Source organism: Magallana gigas, chromosome 5 (assembly GCF_963853765.1).
Source record: "Magallana gigas chromosome 5, xbMagGiga1.1, whole genome shotgun sequence".
Classification (NCBI taxonomy): domain Eukaryota; kingdom Metazoa; phylum Mollusca; class Bivalvia; order Ostreida; family Ostreidae; genus Magallana; species Magallana gigas.
The window spans coordinates 26,237,840-26,263,771 of NC_088857.1; the positions used below are offsets into that span (position 1 = coordinate 26,237,840).

General features: G+C 32.8%; 2 protein-coding genes across 3 annotated transcripts; both read left to right on the top strand.

Annotated features, from left to right (window-relative positions):
* The first annotated feature begins 1,432 nt into the window (after positions 1-1,432).
* Positions 1,433-12,696, top strand: LOC105325161 (uncharacterized). The gene is made up of 9 exons (XM_011424588.4): positions 1,433-1,557; positions 4,235-4,399; positions 6,911-7,016; positions 7,239-7,299; positions 7,390-7,502; positions 11,540-11,577; positions 11,732-11,885; positions 12,232-12,347; positions 12,452-12,696. Exons 1-9 carry the CDS (start codon positions 1,477-1,479, stop codon positions 12,572-12,574), a joined length of 957 nt encoding a protein of 318 aa, XP_011422890.3. The 5' UTR covers positions 1,433-1,476; the 3' UTR covers positions 12,575-12,696.
* A 4,118-nt stretch (positions 12,697-16,814) lies between these two features.
* Positions 16,815-25,453, top strand: LOC105325162 (calmodulin). 2 transcript variants are annotated; one of them, XM_066084891.1, is made up of 5 exons: positions 16,815-16,951; positions 21,566-21,605; positions 21,700-21,843; positions 23,572-23,802; positions 24,704-25,453. In XM_066084891.1, the coding sequence occupies exons 2-5, from the start codon at positions 21,575-21,577 to the stop codon at positions 24,736-24,738; spliced, it is 441 nt and encodes a 146-aa protein (XP_065940963.1). In that variant the 5' UTR covers positions 16,815-16,951; positions 21,566-21,574; the 3' UTR covers positions 24,739-25,453. The 2 variants fall into 2 exon arrangements, with proteins under 2 accessions (XP_065940963.1, XP_034310298.2); XM_034454407.2 differs by lacking the exon at positions 16,815-16,951 and adding an exon at positions 18,390-18,513.
* The last annotated feature ends 479 nt before the right edge of the window (positions 25,454-25,932 follow it).

The window sequence follows — 25,932 nt, forward strand, 5'->3', positions numbered from 1 at the left end:
CCGGGATGAAGTTAGTTGGTACGTGATCAAATCATTCTGAGAAGCCCTTTGGGTTTGTCACCAATGACCATATTGTACTCATGAAATCTCGAGTTCTGTCCTTTCTGACATATATTATTTTTCAATAATATCTGCAATATGACTACATATTGCAGATATTATTTGAAAAAAATACATGTATATGTCAGAAAGGATAGTTCTATAAACTGTCATATACCGGTACATGCTATGAACATGCCTTTATGTGATGAGTGCTGGAGATCATCCAGGATGTAAACTTGCTTTGGAGAAAAAACATTAAAAACATCCCTGTGACGAGTGGATCTTTTTTTCATTTATTATGTTATTTCACTTCAGTTTTTCCAATAAAATGAATTTGATACAGTACTACATGTACGGTAGTATATCCGAAGGTATAAACTCAGTTTATTGCACAGTCATTTTTATCGAATTAAAAAGTTTCTATTAGATATTTTTTTTCTGCGTATTGTATTTTTGCAATGTGAAAATATTTGTAAGGTAAAAATTAATTATATCCCGAAATAATCAGGTATACCATGTCACAATTTTTAGATGTTTAATTTTGTCATGCTTTGTTTTGATTCTACGTTCCGCCCCAACAAGCATTTGTTTGATAAATTGTTCTGACAAATTCTGTTTGCATTCAAATTCCTGTGGAGGTTGTTAACTTAACTTAATTAACTTAACTTAAGTTTGTATTTTGGTTTACGTTGGCTTTGTCTCTTGCCAAATCCTTTCGAATTCTCAATAAAATATGTTTAAATAAGTAAATTAGAAACCAGGCTCAAATTTGTCAGTATTTAGGGTATGTTGTTTAATCTTATTTCAAGTTGTCAAATCATTTCAGATTGTTAAAATTTGTTCTAAACACATTCAGTAAACAAACTGATGTGATATTGACTTAAAATTTTAAGATTTTTATTATTTTATAGATTTAGACTAACAAAAAATACACTTGAGCCAAAACAAAATAAATTCAGACTAAATTTTCTGTTTTTGTTTTCCACTATAGAAATTAATTGGCAGCACTATACACGTAATAACGAAAGTTTGTATCTGTTTTTCAATATCATATTATAGATTTTTTGTTGGTTTTATCTTACTTACTTCTTATTTGTATGACATGCAGTGCGAAAAAGTTAAAAAAAAAATGCCCAACATGCCATCTGTGAGGTCATACAGGACATTATACTTGAAATAGGTCATACGTCTCTCACATGAAAACAAATATGAGTATATCTATTCATACTTTAGGAGTAAAAATATAAACCAGTCTATTATTTTTTAAATATTGCTTATTTATTTATTTACAAATGATGTAAATAACCCTCCTTATTAAAATAATAAAAATGATCGGTGAAAACGAAAATTATATATATAATCGGGATCGGTGTTTAATATTAGAAAAATTCACATTGGCCTGTGGCGGGAAAAATTGGCGACACACTATCAACAATGGCAGGATATGAACATTTCCGAAAAAAGAATCTTGATGATAACAGGCGTATTTTGGCCGAACTCGGCCTATCAAACATTGTAAGGATATTGCTGTTTGTGTGTCATTATTGGATTATTATGAAATACTGATGCCATTAACTTTTTTATGAAAAAATATCGTTGTAAAATTCTCTTAAATTTATTTATAAATACTTTAATTTTATTATGTTCTACGGGGCTATCGTTTCGGCGAGTGTAACAAGAAAATTTTACACACACCTTGCGGAATGATATTTTGACAGTTATCAACTAATATCAAAGAATTTGAGAATTATATCAGGGACGTACATACTAACTGATTTATATGTCTCTGATTATGTAATATTTTTAAGTTTAAAAAAATTCTTACGAAATACATACATTGTAGACTTGCTTCTCTCTAAAACTGGTACTGGTTTTGTTTTTTTTTTACTTTTGGAGAGAATTTATCAGTCAGTAAATGTAATTTGTGTTTAATTTGATCAAAAGTGTAAACGATATCATAAATACAGTACATTGTACATTGTATTATTTTTCTTTTACAAGTACCTTGTTGATATCTGACTTTTATTTTTTTCTTGGTTCATAATTACCGTTACATATGTTGTATCCCTGCCCCCGGTCCTAATTGTAGGGGTGTAATTTCCCTTTTTCCAATTTAATCGTTTGCCAATTTGCAATATCTACTTAGATTTTTTACTGTTTATATTTTCTCTTTATTCTTTTTTATTTAGATCAAAATTACCTGTTTATTTCCTCCGTACTTATAATACTTACTGTGCATAAATGCAAAATTAGCTTAAAATTGGGTAGATATGGCAGTTATGTATGGCTCTTACTTGTATATATGTAATCTATCAAAACCCCCACAAAAATTGATGACAAATCATCTGAGGCAGGTATCGCAGTTAATTTATACTGAAATAGCGTGTACACACAGTACAGATGTAATTGTGTCTTCAAACCTCAAGGCCCCATAAATTACAAGTTGAATGTCAGTCATTAAGATTTTTGGCAAAGCTTTACGGGAGAAAACAGAGAATTATGGGATGTGCCAAAAAAATTTTCTTGATGAACATGTTGGTTTCGCTTGTTCTTTTTCCCGCACACACTAGTTCTTCGAACTCGCTTTGCTCACCCGGGCTGTGCTCACAAGCACTGCGCTCGCTTTTACTTTTACTTTATTTTTACTTTTATCTGACTTTTCATAGCACACTTCATTGAAATGAAAGATATAAATGTTTGATTTCTTATCTACTATGCTGCTAGCTTAATTGCATTGTTCATCAACAAATTGAAGGACTGAAATAAAATGAGAAATTTTCTAAATACCACCCTAAGTAAATATTTCTAATTTGATTTTATACACATCTTTATTTGACAGCATATGCTTTGAACTGTATTAAACAATAGTTAAAGAGATCAGCCTCCAATTTTATTAAAATTTAAGAGAATTTTTTCCCCAAACTATTTGTTCAGATAATCATAAGCATCTCAATTGATAAGCCTCACTAATGAATTTCATCTTGCTATTGCTGTTGTCTTCATGAACATTTTTTTAATAATATAATTTATTCAATTAAATTTTGAAAGCTTTTTAAAGAGTAAATTCTTTTATTCTGATAGCTACTCCTAGATTTGTGCCTGGATCAAGAAAATTTTTCTTGGGGTGTGTCTTAAGGATAAATGTATTTTCCAGGGGGTAGAGGGTGGTCAGAGGCCTATTTTTGATAATTTTACTATACAAATTTGATAATTATACTTCCTTTCCAAAGGGGAGGGGGGGGGGGTATTATTAGTTAAATAGTCATGTAGTGACTGGGTACGGGATGATACCTGGTTACTAAATTTCGCCTCACCAGGTATAAAATTTACTATTAACCAAGTATCATCCCGTACCCGGTCACTACATGACTATGTATTGTAACGATTATATCTTATCAACTGCCTTTGTGTAAATGACTTAAAGATAATTAAACAATGAAAATCAAGCGTTTTATAACAAAGTTACAAGTTTCAATTTGGGTACAAAACCAGATGTCACAATACTGTAAGAATGGCGTCTTAATGCTCAAGGGGAGATAATATTTCGTACCGACTGTGTATGGAATATGCATGGTCTCCACTTGACTGCTGTTAACCAATGATTTCCTTACAATTTAGCAGAAGGTAAGGTATACTGTCATACCCTTGTGTGTCTGTCTGTCCTATAAAGGTCTGTCACATTTTTTTCAGCAATGTAAATGCTTGAAATTTTAAAGCAATCTTTGTTTTCGTATCATTAAGACATCATCTTCCTGTTGATTAATAAATGATGACTTTGGGGTTTTTTTTCTTCTAAATTTTCAACTAAGATTTCTTGGCAACTATTCATCCAGATGCTTGAAATTTTATCACACTCTCTGTTTAGGCATACTATGTGGTGGGATTCATTTTTGTACCTATCAGTCCTCAACTTTCTGTTAACTGACGACTTAAATTTTTCGAACAAATTTTCGAAGCAACTATTCATGGCAGATGATTAAAATTTAAACACACTTTTGGTTTAGGCATATCTTATGGCGGGTTACATTACTAAACAAAATACATATCAACTTTCTATTAAATGTTCAATGACTTTCCTTTTTCGTACATTCACTTCGAAGCGTGGGTATCACGAGTGAGTATTGGCCCACAGATATCTTGTTTCAATTGTAACATCATGTTAAAGACAAAAATGTTTCGTTATTTTATCTAGTGTCCAAAAGCATCAAAAGTAACATTTAAGAAATATAAGCAACCTACTCCAGCAACCACTCCAAAACCACCAATTAGCTGCCAGAAGAGGAAATTAGAGATTGAAGAAGAAGAGCTTGGATCAATTAGAAAACGGAGGAGAAGATCAGCAAGGATTCAAGGCACAGTAAGAATACTACTTACATGTACTGGTATAAATATACTTCTACTTACCAGTGTAGATATACTTCTACTTACTGTATAAATATACTTCTACTTACAAATATAAATATACTTCTACTTACTAGTATAGATATATTTCTTCTTACTGTATAAATATACTTTTACTTACAATGTACTAGTAAAAATATACTTCTACTTACAAATATAAATATACTTCTACTTACAAGTATAAATATACTTCTACTTACTAGTATAAATATACTTCTTCTTACTAGTACAAGTATAAATATACTTCTACTTACTAGACTAAGTATAAATATACTTCTACTTACTAGTATGAATATACTTCTACTTAATACAAGTACAGTACCGATCAGACCCAACCTAACAGAAAGTAAACCCCAACTAAACCCTGGGTTTACTTTCTGGGTTTACTCTTGGTTTACTAGAGTGGACCCAGAGTACTAATTGACTGATTACAGGCAGTAGGATGATAAGATAAAATACAGGTCTTCTTCACACTTTAGTGCGTATAGTTGACTCCAAAAGCAATTCTCGAGTAAACCCAAAGTAAACAACGAGTAAACCCAGAGTAAACCCCAAATTTTAAAAAAGTAAACCCAAAGTAAACCCAGAAAGTAAACCCAGGGTTTAGTTGGGGTTTACTCTGGTGTTAGGTTGGGTCTGATCGGTACTGTATAAATGAAGCAATCATTTACATTTTGCTTGTCTAAAGCCAGGCCAGCATTAATAATTTTTATGTTTGATGTACTTCAACATAAATTTTACATGGTGGGTATGTAGGTTGCTACATGTAATCTAAACGTGTTAACAATCAATATAAAAAAAAAATTCAAATTCAAAATGCTGAAAAAAATGATTGGGTAGGGGCAATTTTGATGGGTGAGTTGGAGTACATCAAACAAATCAATTTTTATTTTGGCCCACTAAAAAATCCATTCCTTGGTTCTCTGGCTTAATTGTCCTGTTGCCTGCTTCTAATTTACCATTGCTCATGTTTAGGCTGTTTAAAATTAATTCTACGTTGAACGTAACCCGCGCGCGTAGGTTTCGGCGAAATTATTGTTTTGAAAAAACCAACAAATCCGGATTTGAAAAAGTTGTTCCGGTTTGGGTTTTCATTTAGCGACTGAATTCTACATCCTGTATGAGAGAAAAACATGCTCAAAGACAGCATTGAAGTATTCACTTTTCACAATACGAAGAAAATGAGAGTCTACGCCACTATCAAAGTAAAAAAAACAACAATGGATCAGACAAACACATGATCGAAGTTGGCAGTAAAAATCTTATTTCGAGATTGTTTAATGTCGGTCTTTTAAGTCACAGAGCCTGAACCACGCTGAACCAACTTCCGCCCAAAAAGGCAAAATCGAGGTTTGTTGTATATATTTATTTAAGTGGTCCATCAACAACCAAAATGACTACCCATCTTATTTAACAAAAACTCAAAATATGTACGGTTATTTTTGAATTTTTTTTAAGAAGGGGAAAGCTTAAGCAATTTCGTACCACCACTGTACTAAAAAGATAATAAAAAGACTTAAAAAATTATACCTTTCTCCATAGACTTCAATGTTAGCTTCAAGATGTGATAAATCTGTTCCTTTTTTACTTTTGCTCAATTTCAAAGGTGAATGACCCTATAAAACCATACTAAGATTTCAGTGTTCGAACTACCAATATTTGGTTTTAAATATAATAATTATGGATGTAATACCATGAAGTGAAGCTATGCATTAAGTCAGCATAATTTACTGATTTAGATAAGAGTTTTGACACGACCCTTTCATTTGAAATGTATCTACATTTTAATAACATGTTCAGGAATAATAATTCATTCATTCACAATATATAATAGGAAGAAACCAAAGAAGCTAAAGTGGAAGAACGGAGAGAAATGGAATACACTTGTAGGGTGGCAGTTATTTCAAGAACCCTGTCTTGAGTTCTTAGAAGTAGGTACAGTGAATCTTACAACACAACTCTGATATGTTAAATTTTAAAATGTGTCATTATGAAAATGTATGAAATAATGTCATTATTTTGATTTTAGATAATCTGTGAATCACATGTGTTGCGCAACATTTTCCCTGAAAAGAAAAAAGTTTTCCCTTCGGTTGCTATGTTGATGTAAATCCATTGGATGTACCACTTGATGTTCTTGCAAGTCACTCCACTTCTCGTCCAGTATACATGATGTACCCACAGAAAGGATATAAACATGAATTACACAAAAGTATATGCTTTGAAAATGCAAAAATTAACATGGACTGAATCCTACCATATGTATTATATGACAGTGTTGATGTATTGATAACTGAATGGGTGACTTTCATTAAATACACACTTGTTTGAAATTTTTGTTTGTTTATTTTTTTCCTCCCTCCCTCGTAGGTTTTTAATTTTCATGTGACATTAAACGTAGAATTAATTTTAAACAGCCTTATCTGTAAATGATCTTGAGAACAATATCTGATATATATAACACAAGAAAGCAGAAGATGCTGTATTGGTGGATGAAGACTCGGGAGAAGAGGATAAGGAAGCTAAACCAAACAAAACAGTCTTCAGACCAAAGACGTATGGAGCAATTGAAGGTGACCTATCATTTTGTATAAAGTTAGACCTGTAAAGGTTGTGATAGGATCCAAGATTGTTGATGTTTATGGGGTAAAAATTAGTTTTCAATCATACAAATATCTGCATCTTTCTGCTAAGTATAACATTGCAAAGATACTACTATTACATATTATCAGAAGGAGCACTGCAGGCTACATGATCAAGTTATACTTTATGTATCTTTTTTGCCTATTCCTTAGGTGTAGATGTTGGGACTACCTGGATGATGCGTTTAGATTGCTCTCGAGATGGCATTCACAGGTACAATTTCATTAAGTTAGCTTTTTTTTTTTAGAGAGAAGTTGTAAAAGGTGTTTAGATAGATGTAACATGGTTCTATTATTGATGCAGACCAACAGTTGCTGGCATCCATGGGGGCCCTGAGGGAGCCTACTCCATTGCTCTGTCTGGAGGTTATGATGACAACATAGACCTTGGGGAAGGATTCACTTACACAGGAGAAGGTTAAAATCAGATGTCAATACTTACTGTAAATTCGTTATATTATGCCAGTTTTTATCCCCTCACGCAATTTGTTGTGAAGGGGATATAGCATTACTGTGTTGCGCGAGTCAGCATGTTTGTATGTATGTATTCACTTCAGCTTATACGCTAGATTTTTTTTAAAAACCATTCAGCAACCTATGTACGTGTCTTTGGCATGATAAAAGGACAAAGTCTATGAATTTACAAGTCAATCGGTTAAATATTGATTAATTTATTTATTGTTATTGTTCAAGTTACAACATTTAAAACAGGAATTTTATCTATGACTTGTCAATACTGATTTCCGGTTCTCTACTGTAAAACTAAACTGATAGTAAACATTTCAAATTAACAACTTGATAGTTTTTTGCATTTAGACCTTTTGAACTTAAGAAACAAATGTTTTTTTAAGCAATAAAGAGTTAGAATAATATCCAAAATTAAAAGTTGAAGTGGGCAGGCAATTAGTTCATCCTATTTTTATCGAAACAAGCAGCCAAATATTTTGAGCACAATTTCATGAATAACTAAAAGTGGAAATTGTCCAAGAGTTAGAAGAGACTTTGACATATATCATTAACATTTATCATTGGAAAAAAATTTCATATATTAAGCTGCAGATCTGTTAATTTGGATTGACATAAGACATGCCAACTTGAATTTTCCATCAGAGCAGACTACAGATCACTAGATCTTAAGCTACGTTTCATTTATATTGACTACACGAATCATTTATGCTTCATGTATGTCACTAAATAATAGGACTGAAATGATACACAACCCTCACGGTACAATACTTATTGCAATACACGTACTTGTGTCACGATTCAATATTTTCAATATGATACATTTTGAAGAAGAAACAAATCAAACAATTGAAGAAAATAAATAGTCAAGGCAAGTCACACTCTGCAATTTTGATTTAATAAAAAAAATCACTATGCCCTATTTGAGCTAAATCTTAATGAATAGTCATTTATCAAAATGAATTTTAGTTGAACTGCTTTTATGTAATATTTGAATGGTGACAAATTTGTTTAAGATTCAAAATTTCAAAAAAGGGCGTCTCTAATCTTGAAGACAGGTCAGATCAATTGAATCGACACTTATTTAGTGTTTCGGCGGTGTGATGTTAATGAGGTTAATTGATAGCTTTGTAGCTCAAAATTCCGCCATTATCAGAAGTTTATTTGCAAATCATTTAATTAAGAAGAAAGTAAGCTGAACGATAGGATGCGGGTAGGTTCTGCAATTTGACAGGCTTCACAGAGCCATTATTGTTTGTATCTGTCACAACAGATACATCACGATCACCCTCTCCATTTGTATTCGTCAAAATTGTTGCCATGTTTTTTCCTTGTACAGTAATGCTATTAAAGTAGGCCGAACCCGATGTAATAAACCAAACCCGATTTTAAAAATGTATTGAATCGAAAAGTGAAGCAGTGAATCGAAAATTTAATTCAACGCAAGTATTGAACAGTATATTTTAGTGAATTGTTTCAGCCCTACTAAACTGTGAAAGCTTACAGGGAACTCTACAACCCCATAAATGTACTACACCCCCTACCCCCCCCCCCCCCCCCAAAAAAAATGTATGTGCCAAAGAGCTTGGGGATAGGGATATAAAGAGATACTATGTATTAAGAATTCAAAGTGATTTTAAGAAGATAAATACTTGTGGTATATTTACTCTAATCTGATCTAAGTTATTTGTACAGAGGCGGATCCAGCAATTTGGAAAAGGGGGGGTTCCATTTGATGAAAATCAATATGTGCAAAATTAATCATTTGTCAATAAACAAGGACTTTTTGAACGTTTTCAGTGCGTTATACAACTGTATTTAATTAATAAACATTTATCTCATCACTATCCTATCTATTTCAACATCAGAGTGCACTGCATTATTGGGCGTTTTGGTTTAGGTAAGAAGGATATGCATAATATCTAGCCTCAAGGAACCTAAGTTTCCAGCAATGAGAAAGTGCGTCTATGCTTGATAGAAAAGAAACACTAAGAAACAAAAAATAACTCAGACTAATTACGACAAACTATTTATAAAAATGGATATTTTGGTAATTTTTTTTATGTCTTTGATGTTTTTAAATTCTGAGCTATTAATCAATTTTGATTTCTATCGATTGCCTTATTAAATAAAGGTCTAAATGATAGGAAATGACAAAAGAATGGGAATAATTTATCTGCTGAAAAGATGGTACGTGTATAATACAATGCTAAAAGCATTGTCGTCCCAGGGAACTTGATAAGACCTCTGTAATGAGTGCGCTAACATCATCCGCCACTAGTAAAGATGCGATCATATTTAGAAAAGTTTTGAAAAGTTGTGCATTTTCATAATGGTTAACCGCTTACACGGTATTTTTGTAACAGAATTTCCGATTCTTGGAAACAAAACAATACGAAATTCTTTAAATAAGCAATTTTAAAAGCATTTATTTGAGATAATTACAGTATTTCTATTATAAGTGGGAAAAATTGCCTTTAAATAGGCATTAAACGTTTTAAAAAAAAATTCATATGTCCCAGAGAAAGGGGGGGTTCCGACCCCCGGAACCCCCCCTCTGGATCCGCCAATGTTGTATATATGCATCATATGTTCCCTGATTTTCAACAAAACAATTTGCTCTTCTCGATTACATGTACATTGTATATTCCATGATAATATTTCATGTTGCAAGGGAATGCTACACTTACCGGTACCTTTGTTGATATTGCGATCCCACCCTTCTGCATAAAATTGCGAGAATATAAAATCGGGAGCACTTTTTTATCCTAGTTTCATGAAGTTCACATTTGTTAGAAAAATGAAAGCTAGATTTAAAGTTTACGAGGTGTACTTCCTGCGATATGTATATATTTATTCCTCATGTTTGATTAGGAACTTGCAGAAGTTCTTCAATACTGGTAATTAGAATTCATTTCAACTTCTATTTATACCCCCCGCAAACGAAGTTTGGGGGGGTATATAGGAATCACCTTGTCCGTCCGTCCGTCCGTCTGTCCGTCCGTCCGTCCGTCCGTCCGTCCGTCCGTCTGTCTGTCTGTCTGTTCGATTCGTGTCCGGTCCATATCTTTCTTATGGAGAAACATTAGAAGTTCTTACTTCACCCAAAGATTGCTTATTACCTAAGGGTGTGTCATGACCTTGAACCAAGGTCATTTGGGCAAGGTCAAGGTCACCAACAGAAAAAGTGCAAAATTCGTGTCCGGTCCATATCTTTCTTATGGAGAAACATTGGAAGTTTTAACTTCACACAAAGATTGCTAATGACCTAAGGGTGTGTCATGACCTTGACCCAAGGTCATTTGGACAAGGTCAAGGTCAATGGCAAAAAAAAGTGCAAAATTCTTGTACGGTTCATATCTTTCTTATGGAGAAACATTGGAAGTTCTCAGTTCACACAAAGATTGCTTAACTGCTAAGGGTTCGTCATTACCTTGACCCAAGGTCATTTGGGCAAGGCCAAGGTCACTTGCAGAAAAGTATAAAACTCGTGTCCAGTCCATATCTTTCTAATGGACAAATATTGGAAGTTCTTAATTCACATCTAGAATGCTTATAACCTGAGAGTATGTCATGACCTTGACCAAAGGTCAATTGAGGAAGTTCAAGGTCATTGTTAAAAAAAAATCGGGCTCAGTATACCAATAATTCAAAATGTTTATATTAAGTGGCTGCTTGACATGTGGAATTTCGTTTGATTCGAGTCATGTCTGTTAACATAAGGATGCAAATGTCCTCATGCATTAACAGTTAACTTGAACTAAAATGGAATTTAAAGAATAGAAATTGGTTTGTGTACTCATATAAGCATTAACAGTTTTAAAAAATAAAGCAGTTGTTATTTATAGAAAATGGACGTTGAAATAGATTCATTCAATATTTTCTATAATAGAAAAAATACATGAGTTATGATTTTTCATAGCGGGGGGTATCAATTGTGAGCTTGCTCACAGTACCTCTAGTTTATTGTCAGTGTTATTTATTTGCAGGAGGACGAGATCTAAAAGGAACAAAGGCTAATCCAAAGGTGAAAATTTCTTCCAATACACTTTTAGTTATTCAGTACTTTAAATAAGCACTGGTTCATCCATTTTTATGAAATGGGCATAAGGAAAAAGTTTTTCTAAAACATATATGACATGACTTGTACTAAACATTTTTTACCATTCTTTCTTGACCAGAATTTAAGAACTGCTCCCCAATCTAAAGACCAGACTCTGACTAGGGGTAACTTGGCTCTGAGCATGAGTGTGGACTCCAAGCAACCAGTGAGGGTGATTCGGGGGTACAAGCTGGACAGCCCATTCGCACCTGAGGAGGGATACAGATATGACGGTACGTACGAAAAAAATAAATAAAGAATGTACATGTATTAAAAAAGATAAAGATAATGCATTAGAATGATGAGATGTTGAATTAAGTATCTTATTTGTTGTCTCTATATTGTCCCTGTAGCTGTATATTGTTTGTTGTCTCTGTAGTGTCTCTGTAGCAATATCTTGTTAGTTGTCTCTGTAGTGTAATTGTAACAGTATCTTGTTTGTTGTCTTCTTATTTTCTCTGTAGCAATATCTTGTTAGTTGTCTCTGTAGTGTCTCTGCAGCAATTTCTTGTTTGTTGTCTCTGTAGCAGTATCTTGTTTGTTGTTTCTGTAGCTGTGTTTTGATTGTTGTCTTTGTAGGGTTGTATAGTGTTGAAAAATGTTGGTTCACCACTGGTTTATCTGGATTTGGTGTGTGGAAATTTGCTTTGAAGCGCTGTCCAAACCAAGCACCTCCGCCGTGGACCTTGAATGAGGTAATTTAATGTAACACCATTGTACTGTCAGTATTTGAATCTCTTAAATTACCATACAGCATTGATGGGATAACAATACCATTAATACAAGGTTTTTCTTGCAGTCATGCTCTGGTGATGAATCAACAGATAACGAAACTTCTGAACAAAAGGTCAACACAAACACTGTGGAGGACAAAGAGAACATGGAATCAAACAAAATCAAATCCACTCAAGACGAACAATGAAAAGTAAAGTTGCTAGCGTTGTTGGATAGAAAACTGACATTGTGTCAAAGAGAGTTCCAGGCAGCATTTGAGAATGAAACACATGCTACAGCCATGTGGTAGACATTAAAAGTTTTTCTTTTGACTGTATCATTTTATATGATAATTTCAATATGCATACATATATATATTTTAATACCGTTATGTCTGTTTTTATATAGCACATTTTTATCTTGATTAAAAAATAATTGCTATATTTAGTGTTTAAAGATTTGTATATTTTATACCAAAGTTCTGGTGCTTGAAAAACTGCCATTTTTGGTGTCCATGCTAATAATTTAAAGCAAGGCAAGTGGTAAAGAGGTCCCTGAAGGAACATAGCGGTGTACAAATTTTACAGATTATATAAAGAAAAGAATTCTGACATTTATCAGAAGAAGAAAACGTCCACCTACCATATGGCTATATTGAAAAAAGTCTCAACTCTTTAGCTCACCTGAGCTGAAAGCTAGTGGGCTTTTCTGATCCCTTTTTCTCCGGCGTCAGTCTGGCCGTCTGTAAACTTTAAAATGAAGGGCCACACCCTCTATCAAAGGGTTATAATTAAAAATCATTGAAAATTTATTGGTATTTTCAAAAATCTTCTTAAAAACCATAAGGCCAGAAAAGCTGAAACTAGTGTGTAATCATCATGAGGTGGTGTGGATTCAAGTTAATTCAAATCACGATTTTCAGGGGTAGGGTGGGGCCACTATGGGGGGGGGGGGGTGGAAATTTTGCATATGAATACATAGAGTAAACCTTTAAAAATCTTTTTCTCTGAAACCGATCAGCCATTAAAGCTGAAACTTGTGTGGAGGCACCCTCAGATAAGCTAGTTTCCAGTTTTTGAAAATCATGATTTCCAGGGTAAGGGGCGGGCCACAATGGGGAGCCAAGTTTTTACATAGGAATATATAGAGAAAAATCTTTAAAAGTCTTCTTCTCAGAAACTGATCAGCCAGAAAGGCTGAAACATGGGTGGAAGTATCCTCAGATAAGGTAGATTCAAAATTGTGAAAATCATGACCCCCCCGCAAAAGGGGGGGGTCAAACTTTTACATAGTAATATATAGAGAAAAATCTTCTCTGAAACCGATCAGCCAGAATCGCTGTTGCCCATGTAGAAGCATCCTCAGGTAGGCTAGATTCATGATCCCTAGGGGTCAGATGAGGCCAAAATAGGGGGTTCGAATGTTTACATAGGAATACATAGAGAAAAATCTTTAAAAGTTTTCTCAGGAACTGATCAGCCAGAAAAGCTGAAACATGGGTGGAAGCATCCTCAGATCTTGATAAGGTAGATTCAAAGTTGTAAAAATCATGACCCATGGAGTAGGGTGGGGCCACAAAGGGGGGGGGGGTGTGTGTGTGTGTGTGTATATATATATATATATATATATATATATATATATATATATATATATATATATATATATATATATATACCTTTTAAAATCTTCTCCGACGAAACCGATATGGGCCAGAATCGCTATTGCCCATGTAGAAGCATCCTTAGGTAAGCTAGATTTAAGTATGTTCAAATCATGATCCCTAGGGTTGAAATGGGGCCACAATGGAGAGGGGGGGGGGGGGGGGGGTTGGTTCGAATGTTTACATAGGAATATATAGAGAAAAATCTTTAAAAGTCATCTTTTCTTTTTTAATAGGAATATATAGGGAAAAAATCTTTAAAAATTATCTTTTAAAACACAATTTGCTCAGGAAAGCTGTAACTTTAGTCGGTACAGATAGTGTAGATTAAAATAAGTTTAACTTATATGCAAGCATTTTGGCATATTGTGTTTTTTTTCAAAATTGTTTAGACTCTGGCCCCGCCGTCACCAACTTTCCTCAAGTCATTACTCAGCCTCAAGTCTGAGTTTTTACCTCAAATTCATGCACTTTTCCTTTAAGGTTTTGAGTTGAGGACTGAGCTGAGGGATTTCAAAATTTTGGTGACGGCGGGGCCTGGTCTCTGAAAGTTCTAGGGCCTCACAAGCGGTTCAAAATTTGATATAGGTTTATAATCCATGTATAAACAGTTGTTTAAGATCTTCTCGAGACCTGCAATGCTCAATATGTGATATGACTATAAAATCATTCTATTACAAAGGGGCTCAGAGATAAGCATAAGAATATGCATGGACAATTTTCTTATACAGGATTTATTATATGACATTATTCAGATATTTTGTATATGACTATATTATGCCTATTATTTCTAAGTGAGCGATGTGGCCCATGGGCCTCTTGTTTACAAGATGCAGGGTGGACAAGCAAACAATTCCAAAGATATTGAGTGGACAGTGCTATTCTAAAAATGTCTTTTTTTTCTGTTGTTCAATTAAATGCAATAAAAGAGATGACTATGTATAAGGAACAAAAATTGGAAATAACATGTATTCCTAATCACCCGCCTATAACCAACATACTTTGGATACATTTACAGGAACAGATACAGATCCAATGAAGTATATTTAAAGATTTATGCATTGTAATTCCCATGATTTTGTTGGATCAATGTCTAGAACTAAGGATCAAAGAGAGATTTGTTTATTTACAACCCCAGTGAATCTCAGTGTTCGTTATTTACATCCAAAGAGTCGGTGGAGGGAAAAAAACACCAGAAGTGTGAAAGAGCTGAGAGCAGCTCGCAACATTCAAATTCAACCTGCAGCTGAGAATAAATTTAGATATTTTCGTAAAAAATGCCTCCACACTTTTGAGAAAAGTTTTCCAAAAACAAGCATAGTCCGCTGTAAGGAAATTATATATTCAATTTGATGGAATATTTAGGTTATTTATCCACGAAGTTATTGTATTGGTTAATCGAAATTTTTTGTAAATGTAGAACCAATAATATAACGTGTAGGAGAAATAGAACTTCAGGCTTGTTCACAAAAATTTCCGTAGATACGGCCTAAGTGTGTTCCTAAGATATGACGTAGGAAAAGGGTTAGGAACATTCTACAAATAACTTAGGACACATCTTTAAAAGATGTAGCTCGACGGTAACTTGGGAACATCGTAAGTTAGGATATCCTACCTACTGAAATCATCCATATTTTTGACATTAATTCGTACAGATAAAATTTAAGAGACTAGTACGGGGACAAATCGCTAAAAGACAGGAAAATCATACGTGTACACTTATACGATAGCCCGAAAGCCAGTAATATTAATTTGTATTCATTCACAAAAACATAAATTTACCAAGATATATTTTAATTACAAAAACAATTTAGTTTACCGCTTTTTGTTTAAAGAAAATTTGTATGATATTTGAACAGTTTTTGGCTTACAAGCCAATAATTATTTAAGGTGGAATAACACATCATCACAAAATGGCTGACCGCTGGTCGAAACGACATTTCATTTTATTAAAAGGATTTTATGGACTTAAGCATATAATTTACTCCAATGCCGAGTTGATAACGTGTCGGACTTGTGATCCGTACATCCCGAGTTCGCATCCCGCAGGAGCTTTTGTTGTTACTTACTGGAATAATTATTTTAGATATTCATTTTTTATTCCTAAACTGCAAATTTTTCGCTTATTTGACATTTGTACAGTTAATTTATCATTATATCTTTCATTATCAAAAAAATTCCCGTTAATTTGAGTGACCTGTTCCAGGTGTCTTATTTCACGTTAAACAACATGTGATATGAGTGTGTTATGAGTTTACATGTGATATACTTGCCATTCAAGTGACAAACAAGCACTGTTTTTTCGTAGAATTTAAGGTGACATAGACTACAATTTACCTTTATTCTGCAATATATAGAATACATGTACAGGTTTATTAAAAAGTGAGTTGTGATCTATCTCGAAAATACATAAGTACAATTTATTAAGTATAACTAGTTTTCGTAATATTATTTTTCAGAATGAAGTGATGAAATTAAGAATAAATTAATATACATGGCTTATATACACCGATATAGATTTTCTATTTAAACAAGGACATTTGATTAATCTTTGGCCAATGAATTATGCAATAAAATGTAAGTGAGGTATTAATAGTGAAGTTATTAAAAATAAATGAATACTCGTCATCCATCGCTAAACAGAGACCAGGCAGTATTTGTGAACAAAAAAAAATTCATTTAATTCGTCAGCTTCCACGCCTTGTGGCAACGCGCTTAGCAACAGAAAAGGGAGACATTAAAGTTGATGTTGTAATAGAATTAATGAGAATGCCCCACCTGACGGATAAGGGAAGTGAGGTTTGTCGGAAATGCTGGAACTGTAAAAAAGATTACCTTATTCTACCGGTCTTAAGAAAAAACATCACAACAGCCCAAAGATCGCATAAAACGTGAATTTACAACCTGAGGATGGTCTGAGGAAAGGTATGTGCTACACTAAAGTTAAGAAAAAGTTATGACGGTTCTTAAATTTAGGATATCTTCGAGAAACAGACTAGCTTATTCATAAGATTAAAACGTATCCCAAGACGTACGTAGTACGCACCATAGTCCTAAGATAGCCTCATGAACATGGCTGCTTGGCTATAGTAAGCGGGCCCATTTGGGTCAACGTGGTTAAAATTGTCATCCCCCACTTCCAGTTGTCATAGGACGTGGCCTTAAAAAACAAATATTTATTAAACTTTTACGAAAGAATCTCTCTTTGATTTAATCTTGCATCACAGTTTCGAAAGATGTCGGTCCCACCGGATGTAAAAGCATCAACTTCGGTTTATGAGAAAAACTGCGTGAAATGGTTGTTCAACTTTTCATGAAATATTGAACAATGTATTTTTGAATATTTTTAAATGTGTTGTACGGACTGGAAATGTCTAGGTTAACGTCCAATGTCTTTGTAAAATTTACTTCTGGTTGCGAGGCATTCAATCTTCGAACTGAGAATTTGTACAAGCAATACAAGATCTCAGAAACACTTAAAGACTAAAGGGGCATGGTCACGATTTTGGTCAAATTTTATATTTCTGTTTTTATTATTTGCAATGCTCTAGGAATGCATTTCTAATGATCAAATGAAATTTGGGTGCCAGTCCTTGAGTTTTAAACAAGATACAGGGCTCACAATTTTTCGTCATGTAAACAAGACTCGTGCCCTGTTTTTGTTTACAAAGGTTCAATATACCAGTAAAAATCTTTTTAAAGCTGGTTTGTCTATATAATTATTCATTTAAGGCATAAATAAACAGTTTCTAACGATTAACGCGTTCATTTTAGGTCTGAAACTGGAATTTTCACTTCAACATTCGAAATGTAAACAAACTCTTTGTTTACATAGCGAAGAATTGTAAGCTCTGTAACTCGCTTATAACTCATCAAATGACACTCAAATTTTGGTTGCCCATTAAAAATGCCTTACTAACGCATTGTAAACGTTAAAATCGAAAAAAATATTTTTTTTTTATTATTATTATTATTATCATTACCATGGAATTGTCAAGTACAAATACATGTAATATACACAAACAACCAAATAATAGACAACATATGCGTATCATCTTCCACATCAAAATATCAAGATAAATAATATTAATGGTGAAAAAGAATTATCATCTTATATGCTTACATGTAAATCAATTCATAAAAATGAACAGATTTATCAATCAAAATAGTTTCACAACTGTTTTGGTCTACAATAAGATAAGCTGCATCTTATTTCAATGGGCAACCATTCTTTATAAAACTTAACGGATTACCGACCGATTAACACCGTTTATAATTATAGAGAATTTAGCTGATAAAGTTTTCAATCAAGAATGGATTTTCATTTAAACCGCTTCGAATTAATATGATTTAAAACTTTAAATGGTTTGACCCTAAAATACGTCCAAGTGTGTTAAGGCAAAGTGTGAAGTTGATTTTACAAGGACTTTAAGATAACACATTGACAAATTAAGGATATTCTTGAGGTGCTTGAGATTTAGAATAAGGTATTGTACAAATGTGTTCATTACTGATCAACATTTATTCAAATTTATTGGGCCTTTCCTTCAGATATATTACGGTATAATATTAGAATCAAACGAAGTCAGTCGTAAAATTTTCATTAACGTAACTGTCGTTATTGAATACATTTTAAAACATTTAACGTTTCCCAAACTAAATGTTATCAATTGTATGTTATAACTCTTGACTCAACCAAAATGAATATTGATGGTGCTAACTGACATATTGTTACTTAGGGTATGTACAGTGGCATACAGGGTAAATAACAGTCACGGACATAAACATTATGTTTCGTAAGTATGATAGAGATTCGTAAATAAGAGCATTGTTGAAAAGCACATATTATGGTACACTGCGCCTACAAGAAATGCTTCAATTAAACGCACTTTAGGAGCGTTTACATGCAGATTGAAGTCATCAAAATACCAATGTAAGCCTTAACCCTTTGGCAACCCGAAACTTGCCATGTGTTTTTATTATGAAAGAAAGTGAAATCATGATTCGATAAATAGTACTTTGCGCCTACAAGAAATGCCTTAATTAAACGCACTATAAGAGATTTTACATGCAGATTGAAGTCACCAACAATACCACTGTAAGCCTTAACCCTTTGGCAACCCGAAACTTGCCATGTGTTTTTATTATGAAAGAAAGTGAAATCATGATTCGATAAATAGTACTTTGCGCCTACAAGAAATGCCTTAATTAAACGCACTATAAGAGATTTTACATGCAGAATGAGGTAACCAAAAATACCACTGTAAGCCTTAACCCTTTGGCAACCCGAAACTTGCCATGTGTTTTTATTATGAAAGAAAGTGAAATCATGATTCGATAAATAGTACTTTGCGCCTACAAGAAATGCCTTAATTAAACACACTATAAGAGATTTTACATGCAGATTGAAGTCACCAAAAATACCACTGTAAGCCTTAACCCTTTGGCAACCCGAAACTTGCCACGTGTTTTTATCATGAAAGAAAGTGAAATCATGATTTGATACCTTGTAGAACAGCTTCAAAGGCCGGATTAGGATTCAATAAAAATTATCCCTAATACTTGAGATTAAACTTTTTGATTTTTAATCTCTTTTAGCCTTTTAGTAAATTAAAAAAAAATTGTATTGAAGATAATAGAGAATGATCATAAAGATTTATATATGCTACTTTGAAGCAATCATCACTATTATATAAAAACGACTATTTATTTCTTTTTTAAGGAAAAAAAATCATTTGTTCATTCTCAAAGCAAGCATGTATATTTTCTTTCAAAATGTGTCATACAAAACTGCTTTGTTATAAAATCATGCACGTGACTATACGAATGCGACATGATCAAATCTAGGAACGGGTTTGTTGAAGCAGCATTTATTGGACAATATTCCAAACACAGAATCTGTTTTTTCCGGTCTCATCAAAAGATACGAGAAATTACGTCTTTCACTTACGTAAGGAACTCGCCCTTCCGTCGCCATTGAAGGGAGTCAGTTCATTGACTCATATAATAGATTTTGAGTTCGCAGGAATTACAAAGTCTTATAAAGATTTCAGGGGTAGCCCTCCTTTATTTCGATACGGGTACGAGCAACATCCCTATTATTTATTCGTGTAGTTTTTGGACAAGTTTTACATTTTTTCTCTTTATGATATTTAAACCGGTTTGGATAAGGAAAAAATATTATTTGAAACACGTCGTCTGATAAAAGACGTAATGTAATACATTGTGACGTGAACTTTAGTTTTTCCAAAATACTCAATCCACTTCCTAACATTGATTAGCACAAACACAAAAGTAGTGTGAATTGATAATTATTAAAATGAAGACGGTTGTTTTGTTCGTGGTTTGGAAACACAGAAGGTGGCCTTCCTGTTTGTTACGAAAGACGTATAATGATTTAATTTTCAAGGTCTTCCGGTTTAAACGGACATTCTTATCATCGTTCACTCCTTCTATTATCATCAATTAATCATTCAATAATACAACTTATCTTTTTCTTACCCTTTTTCTTATATATAGCAAGAAATTTGGCGCTTTAAAAGATGTAGATTTGGCAGGAGTCTGGGCGCACAAGAAGAGTGAAAATGTCATCAATTTTGCATATTTTTCGAGTTATAACCGTTATTTGGTTTCTGTTGGACATAGAATGGGTATCAATATGTTTGAAATACAAAAAGGTTTTAGACATTTAAATCCCAATTCATTCATGTCGATGGTTCCTGCAAACTTACAATCTTGTGCGCCCAATTTCTTTCGTGCAAAAAGAGATGTTTTTAATTGACTTTTCCAAAATATTAAAGAGAACAATCCTTTATTGAGATGTCTTCAAGTTCTACTTATGAGATCACCCTTTTCTGTCAAGTCGTCCGATTTTATATTTTAAAAAAAAGTGATTTTGTCCAGCAAAAATTTCAAGAACTTTAAGGATATGATTATTTGATTTTAAAAGTTCTTATTTTTTCACCATTATCTGGGTTTTTTTAATCAAATATTAAATAAAGACTTATTAAAATTAAAAAAAAAATAATCAAAAATAAATTATTTTTATCAAAAGCTCGGTGAGATTTTACTTATGCATCTGTTGTCCATATCTGTAAATGGCACTAGGTTGGTACAAAATAATGTAAATGTTCATTGTTCATTGTTCATACCGGGTCAAGCAAAGAGCGTCCTTATGTTGGTATTAAAGTCTGACTAATTAATGAAATGCATTTTTAAAAGGAAGTGAAGTTACCATTTAGAAACTCTTTAAAGAAAAATGCTTTTTTGAAAAGGCTCAGATTGACGGAGTTTGGTTGATTTCCGTTTTCCTGTGGACTTTTCTCTCTCGTTATTCATCGAGCTCAACAGCTAAACTTCTTTTGCACTATCAATTTTAAATTACGAATGACATAAATAAGCACTTTTCTTAAAATTGTTTAAATCATTTTTATTTACAAAATATGATAGTTTGTTTCTTCATTTTACAGGTTGTTATTTCCAATCATTGTCAACAGCTTGGTCATCTTGTCATTTATATTGATTTTTTTTATTTTTTAGCGTTTAGACATGGATCTTCTGAGTAAAGAACAATATAAAGGTATATATCTCCTATTGGTGTTGACCATTATTATATATGTGTACACACAGGTTTGATAAACATGTTTAATTACACTCTTCATTGTTAATTGCAGAAATAAAAGCGACCTTTCGTTCTATGGATACAAATGGGGACGGGCGGCTGTCAGTAAAAGAATTCAAGGAAGCCGCCAATAAAATGGGTCAAAATGTTACAACAAAGCAGGTCAAAGAAATGTTCAAATTGGTCGATGATAATGGTGAGCAATATTCTTCTTACGAGAAATCAGTTTTACTTTTTTCGCCTCTTTTGAACTTAGAATTTTGGCCGCCAATAAAGGTGTAGTAAACGGTTTGCCAGCGCAGCTCCTCCGAAACCGGTTTATAATTGCATGAACTTTTATTTTCATAAGGACGTAATGGTTAGATGCGTAATGTTTAGATGCGTATATTTATCAGAAAATCTAATTGTTTTATTTTCTGAAAGTAATATGCCCATGCGTGTTGAAACTACAAGTTTTGTCATTGTTGAAAATACTACTAAAATAATTTTTTAGAGCAACTCCTTTAAACCACTGAGTAATTCTTCAAGAAATTTTGTAATCGATTCATTAGGAAATAGTGTATATATATGACAGTAAATATTTGTAGGAAATTTGAATAAAAAAAAAAAACAGCCCTTGTTTTGCATTCAGTGAGCTATGGATTTGAAGTGGTATACATAAGACCCTTCGACACTTTAATGTGAATGAGAGCATCATTTTTAAAGTTTACTTACCTTTAAAAATGTTCAAATGAAACATTTTTGACCGTTAGATTCATTTAAAATTTATCCTAAATATTAAAAAATTGTATAAAACAAAATATTTAAGTGGAAAACAATAATTAAAACGTTATTGTTAATTAAATTATGTATTTTTGTTATGAAAGACAGTACAGTTTTCTACTGTACATCACACAATGGATATGACAAAACCTCCTTAAACAAGCCTCAGCATATATGACGTCACATTTCTCCGTATAATGAAGTATCAGCAGAGAGATAAACTATCGGCATATATAATGTTAAAGTTTTGTAATTTAATGAATCATCAACACATAATATCAAGTATCATTATATAATCAAGTATTAGCACATAAAGGCATACTATCAGCAAAAAATGACAAAGAATCAATACATAGCGATGAAGTAAGATCATGTCATGAAAATGTAGCATCAAATAAAGAAGAGATACACGCATTATTATGATGAAGAAATATCAACACATGAAGACAAAATATATTAATATACATGTAGTTAAGAAATATCCTCAAAACATTTAATGCTATCGACATAACATAACAATACAAGGCCGTTGAAGCTTTCTTTACTAACCATATAGCTACATTGATTGCATGGAAAAAGTATCGTACACATAAACGTCGGTCTGTGAAAGAACTAACTATTTCTTCTACCTAACGGACTGATACATGTAGTGAATTAACGATTATCAAAATACTTTCAATTTTATAGAAGATTATTTTAAGAGAAGTAAGTATGCACAAGAAGTGGTTATACGTGGTTAATACTGTTTTGCCTTTCTATTTTCTTCTTACCTGCGTCAATCAATATTTCATTGATTAATGTTATTTGGTACCGCCTGCAGGTAGGCAGGCAGGAGTTACCTTCTCTTGCGCATAGATTTATCTGCCCTTGATTATTTATATTCAATCGTTCTTGAACCTGTTTCATTGGAGCAATAAGGTGAAAGACTGCTTCACCATATCTCAATTTGTGCGAGTACATAGGGGGGGAAGGAAAAATTCAATGGAAACGTCAGTTCTTATTATATCTACTTTTTTTAAGAAAAAAAAGAAGCAGTTTGCATAAAATGTATTTCAATGTACATGTACTATAAAGATAAATTATATGTCTTTTGCGAAAAAAGTGTTGGGGGACATGCCCCCTTCACTCAACACTACAAGTGACGCTGTGATCTTTTCTGCAGGTGATGACTATTTGAGTTATAAGGAGTACGAGAAAATGATGGTTGAACAGCTGGAATCACATATCGTGGAACAACAGTTCCTGGAACAATGTTTTGCAAAAATGGATGTCAACAGAGATGGTACTATCACGGCTAAAGAAATTGCAAAGACCATGAAAATATCGAATGCGGAAGCTGACGAACTAGTGAGAGAAGGGGACACAGATGGAGATGGAGAATTAACATTCGAAGGTACTGGAGCACATTAGGCTTGTAATTCTCTAGGGATAGGAAATTAGTTTATTTTATTAGAGATAATATATAGTTATGAAAAAATTGCAATTTTTTTTCACATTTAGCAATGTTTTAAAAAAAAGAAAACTTTGATTGGGGAGCTTCATGCATGGTTCAAATTGATTTTTAAAAAGTAATCACTATTGCCACACTATGACCACGCTACATATAGCATGTATAGTTTGGGCAACGTTTGTAGTTTGTAGTCAACTTATATTTTGACATACTATCAATAGTTACACATAATCATTAGTGATATTTTACCATTTAGAAGTTTAGAATGACTCAAAGGTTAGGTAAAAACAGGATTCAAGGACGTTAGAAAGAGAAAACTAACGTCTTTCTTCTACAACATGCAAGTTAATATAAAAAGAATACTTTATGTGTAAAATATACATGTAAATATAATGGAATGGAAAATAATCTACGAAATACTTTCTTGGAAAACTGATCATAACAAATAAGTAGCTGATAATATATTTTGTAAACTTATTTGTTATGAATCCGAAATAAAAGTAACGATATTCTTGATAGACTTTTTCTTGATTGGATAAATAAGCTGTACGTAGTTGAAATATTTGTAGAAATACCAGAAGTGATATAATAAATATCAATAAAAATGCCCTTTAACGCAGAAAGAATGAATTCTCTCTCTCTCTCTCTCTCTCTCTCTCTCTCTCTCTCTCTCTCTCTCTCTCTCTCTGTGCGCTTCTTCCTCTGAATTACACATTCTTTATTTTTTTAATTGTATTACCATGTAGGTGTACAGAACATGTGAAACAAGAAAAAGGTTTGAAATTGAATTTATCGATGAAATTGACAATATCATTCAAACTGAAATTTTGATTTTATGTTTCAGAATTTGTTACGGTGTATAGGGCAAAAACGGATTGAAGAATAGACTACAGATACAGAATGAGATCGATGCAAGTTTAAAGAGTCACATCATTCAAACAATCATTTTCCATTTGAAAGTACACATAAAATTCAACGCCAAACCTACCAAGACTAATATTTGATATTGTCTTTGTAATACCATTTTATGATATAAATGTAGTAAATAAATGCATGAAAGGGGAATGAAGTAACAAGATACGTGTACACGTAAATTCTATCATGCATGAATACAAAAATAAAATTTTGATCCGTGTCAACTCATAAAATTTTATGTAATGCAAATAATAAAGGTCTTTTGTTCGTCTGATTATCAAAAACACAAAAACCACAGAAAATATTATCACCAGAGATGAGAATTAAAAAAAGTTAAAAAATAAATATACACACCCTCTACCTAATAAAACACAAAGTACACATCACTGCCATCTTTGAATTTTTTAAACCGTCATATTAGCCAAATTTTACACATGAAACTCGATAATAAATTTATTTTTTTATCCTCTCTGTCTTGCGATCTTGCGTCATTCAACATTTTAGCTTATACCACGTCAACCTAAATAGCACAATGCATTTGCAGCTTATAATACCCCCCTTCTGCATCTACTGCATAAAGAATGCGACAAATCGCCAGAAGGAGGATGGAAGTTAAATGAGATTTCCTTGCATGCACCATGTGTTTGTGTTAATGTTTTAATTAATAATGCCTGTTTATTATGCATAAACTTTGTGTAATAAACGTTATAATTATAACAGTATCTGTTATTTATTTCCAGAACTTCAAGTATGTACAACTATCTTGTACAAATGAGGACCGAAATGTAAACATTTCTTGAACTGTCTTATTTCTGCCCAACTGACCAAAAATGCTACAACATTAATCTAAAAGACTCAACCCTAATCTCAGCAAATAGTTGTAGAGTGGACACAAATGAACCCCTTTTCATATTTTTTCCAGATTTTTTCAGAGTGTTTAATCTTCAAGATAAGTCTGCAGCTGCGCATTCCGACAGCAGTTCTATGTGATTGCTAATTGTGTGTGCAATTTGCATACAAAACAATATGTAAAACCTAATATTTATTGCTTTTTTATCTTTTGTCAACAGTTTTGGTAAATCTTTGGCATAAACTACTAGAAGTCAGTTCAAAATTTTTTTTTACATTTGTACAAGATGACCTTATATCCCCCATCGC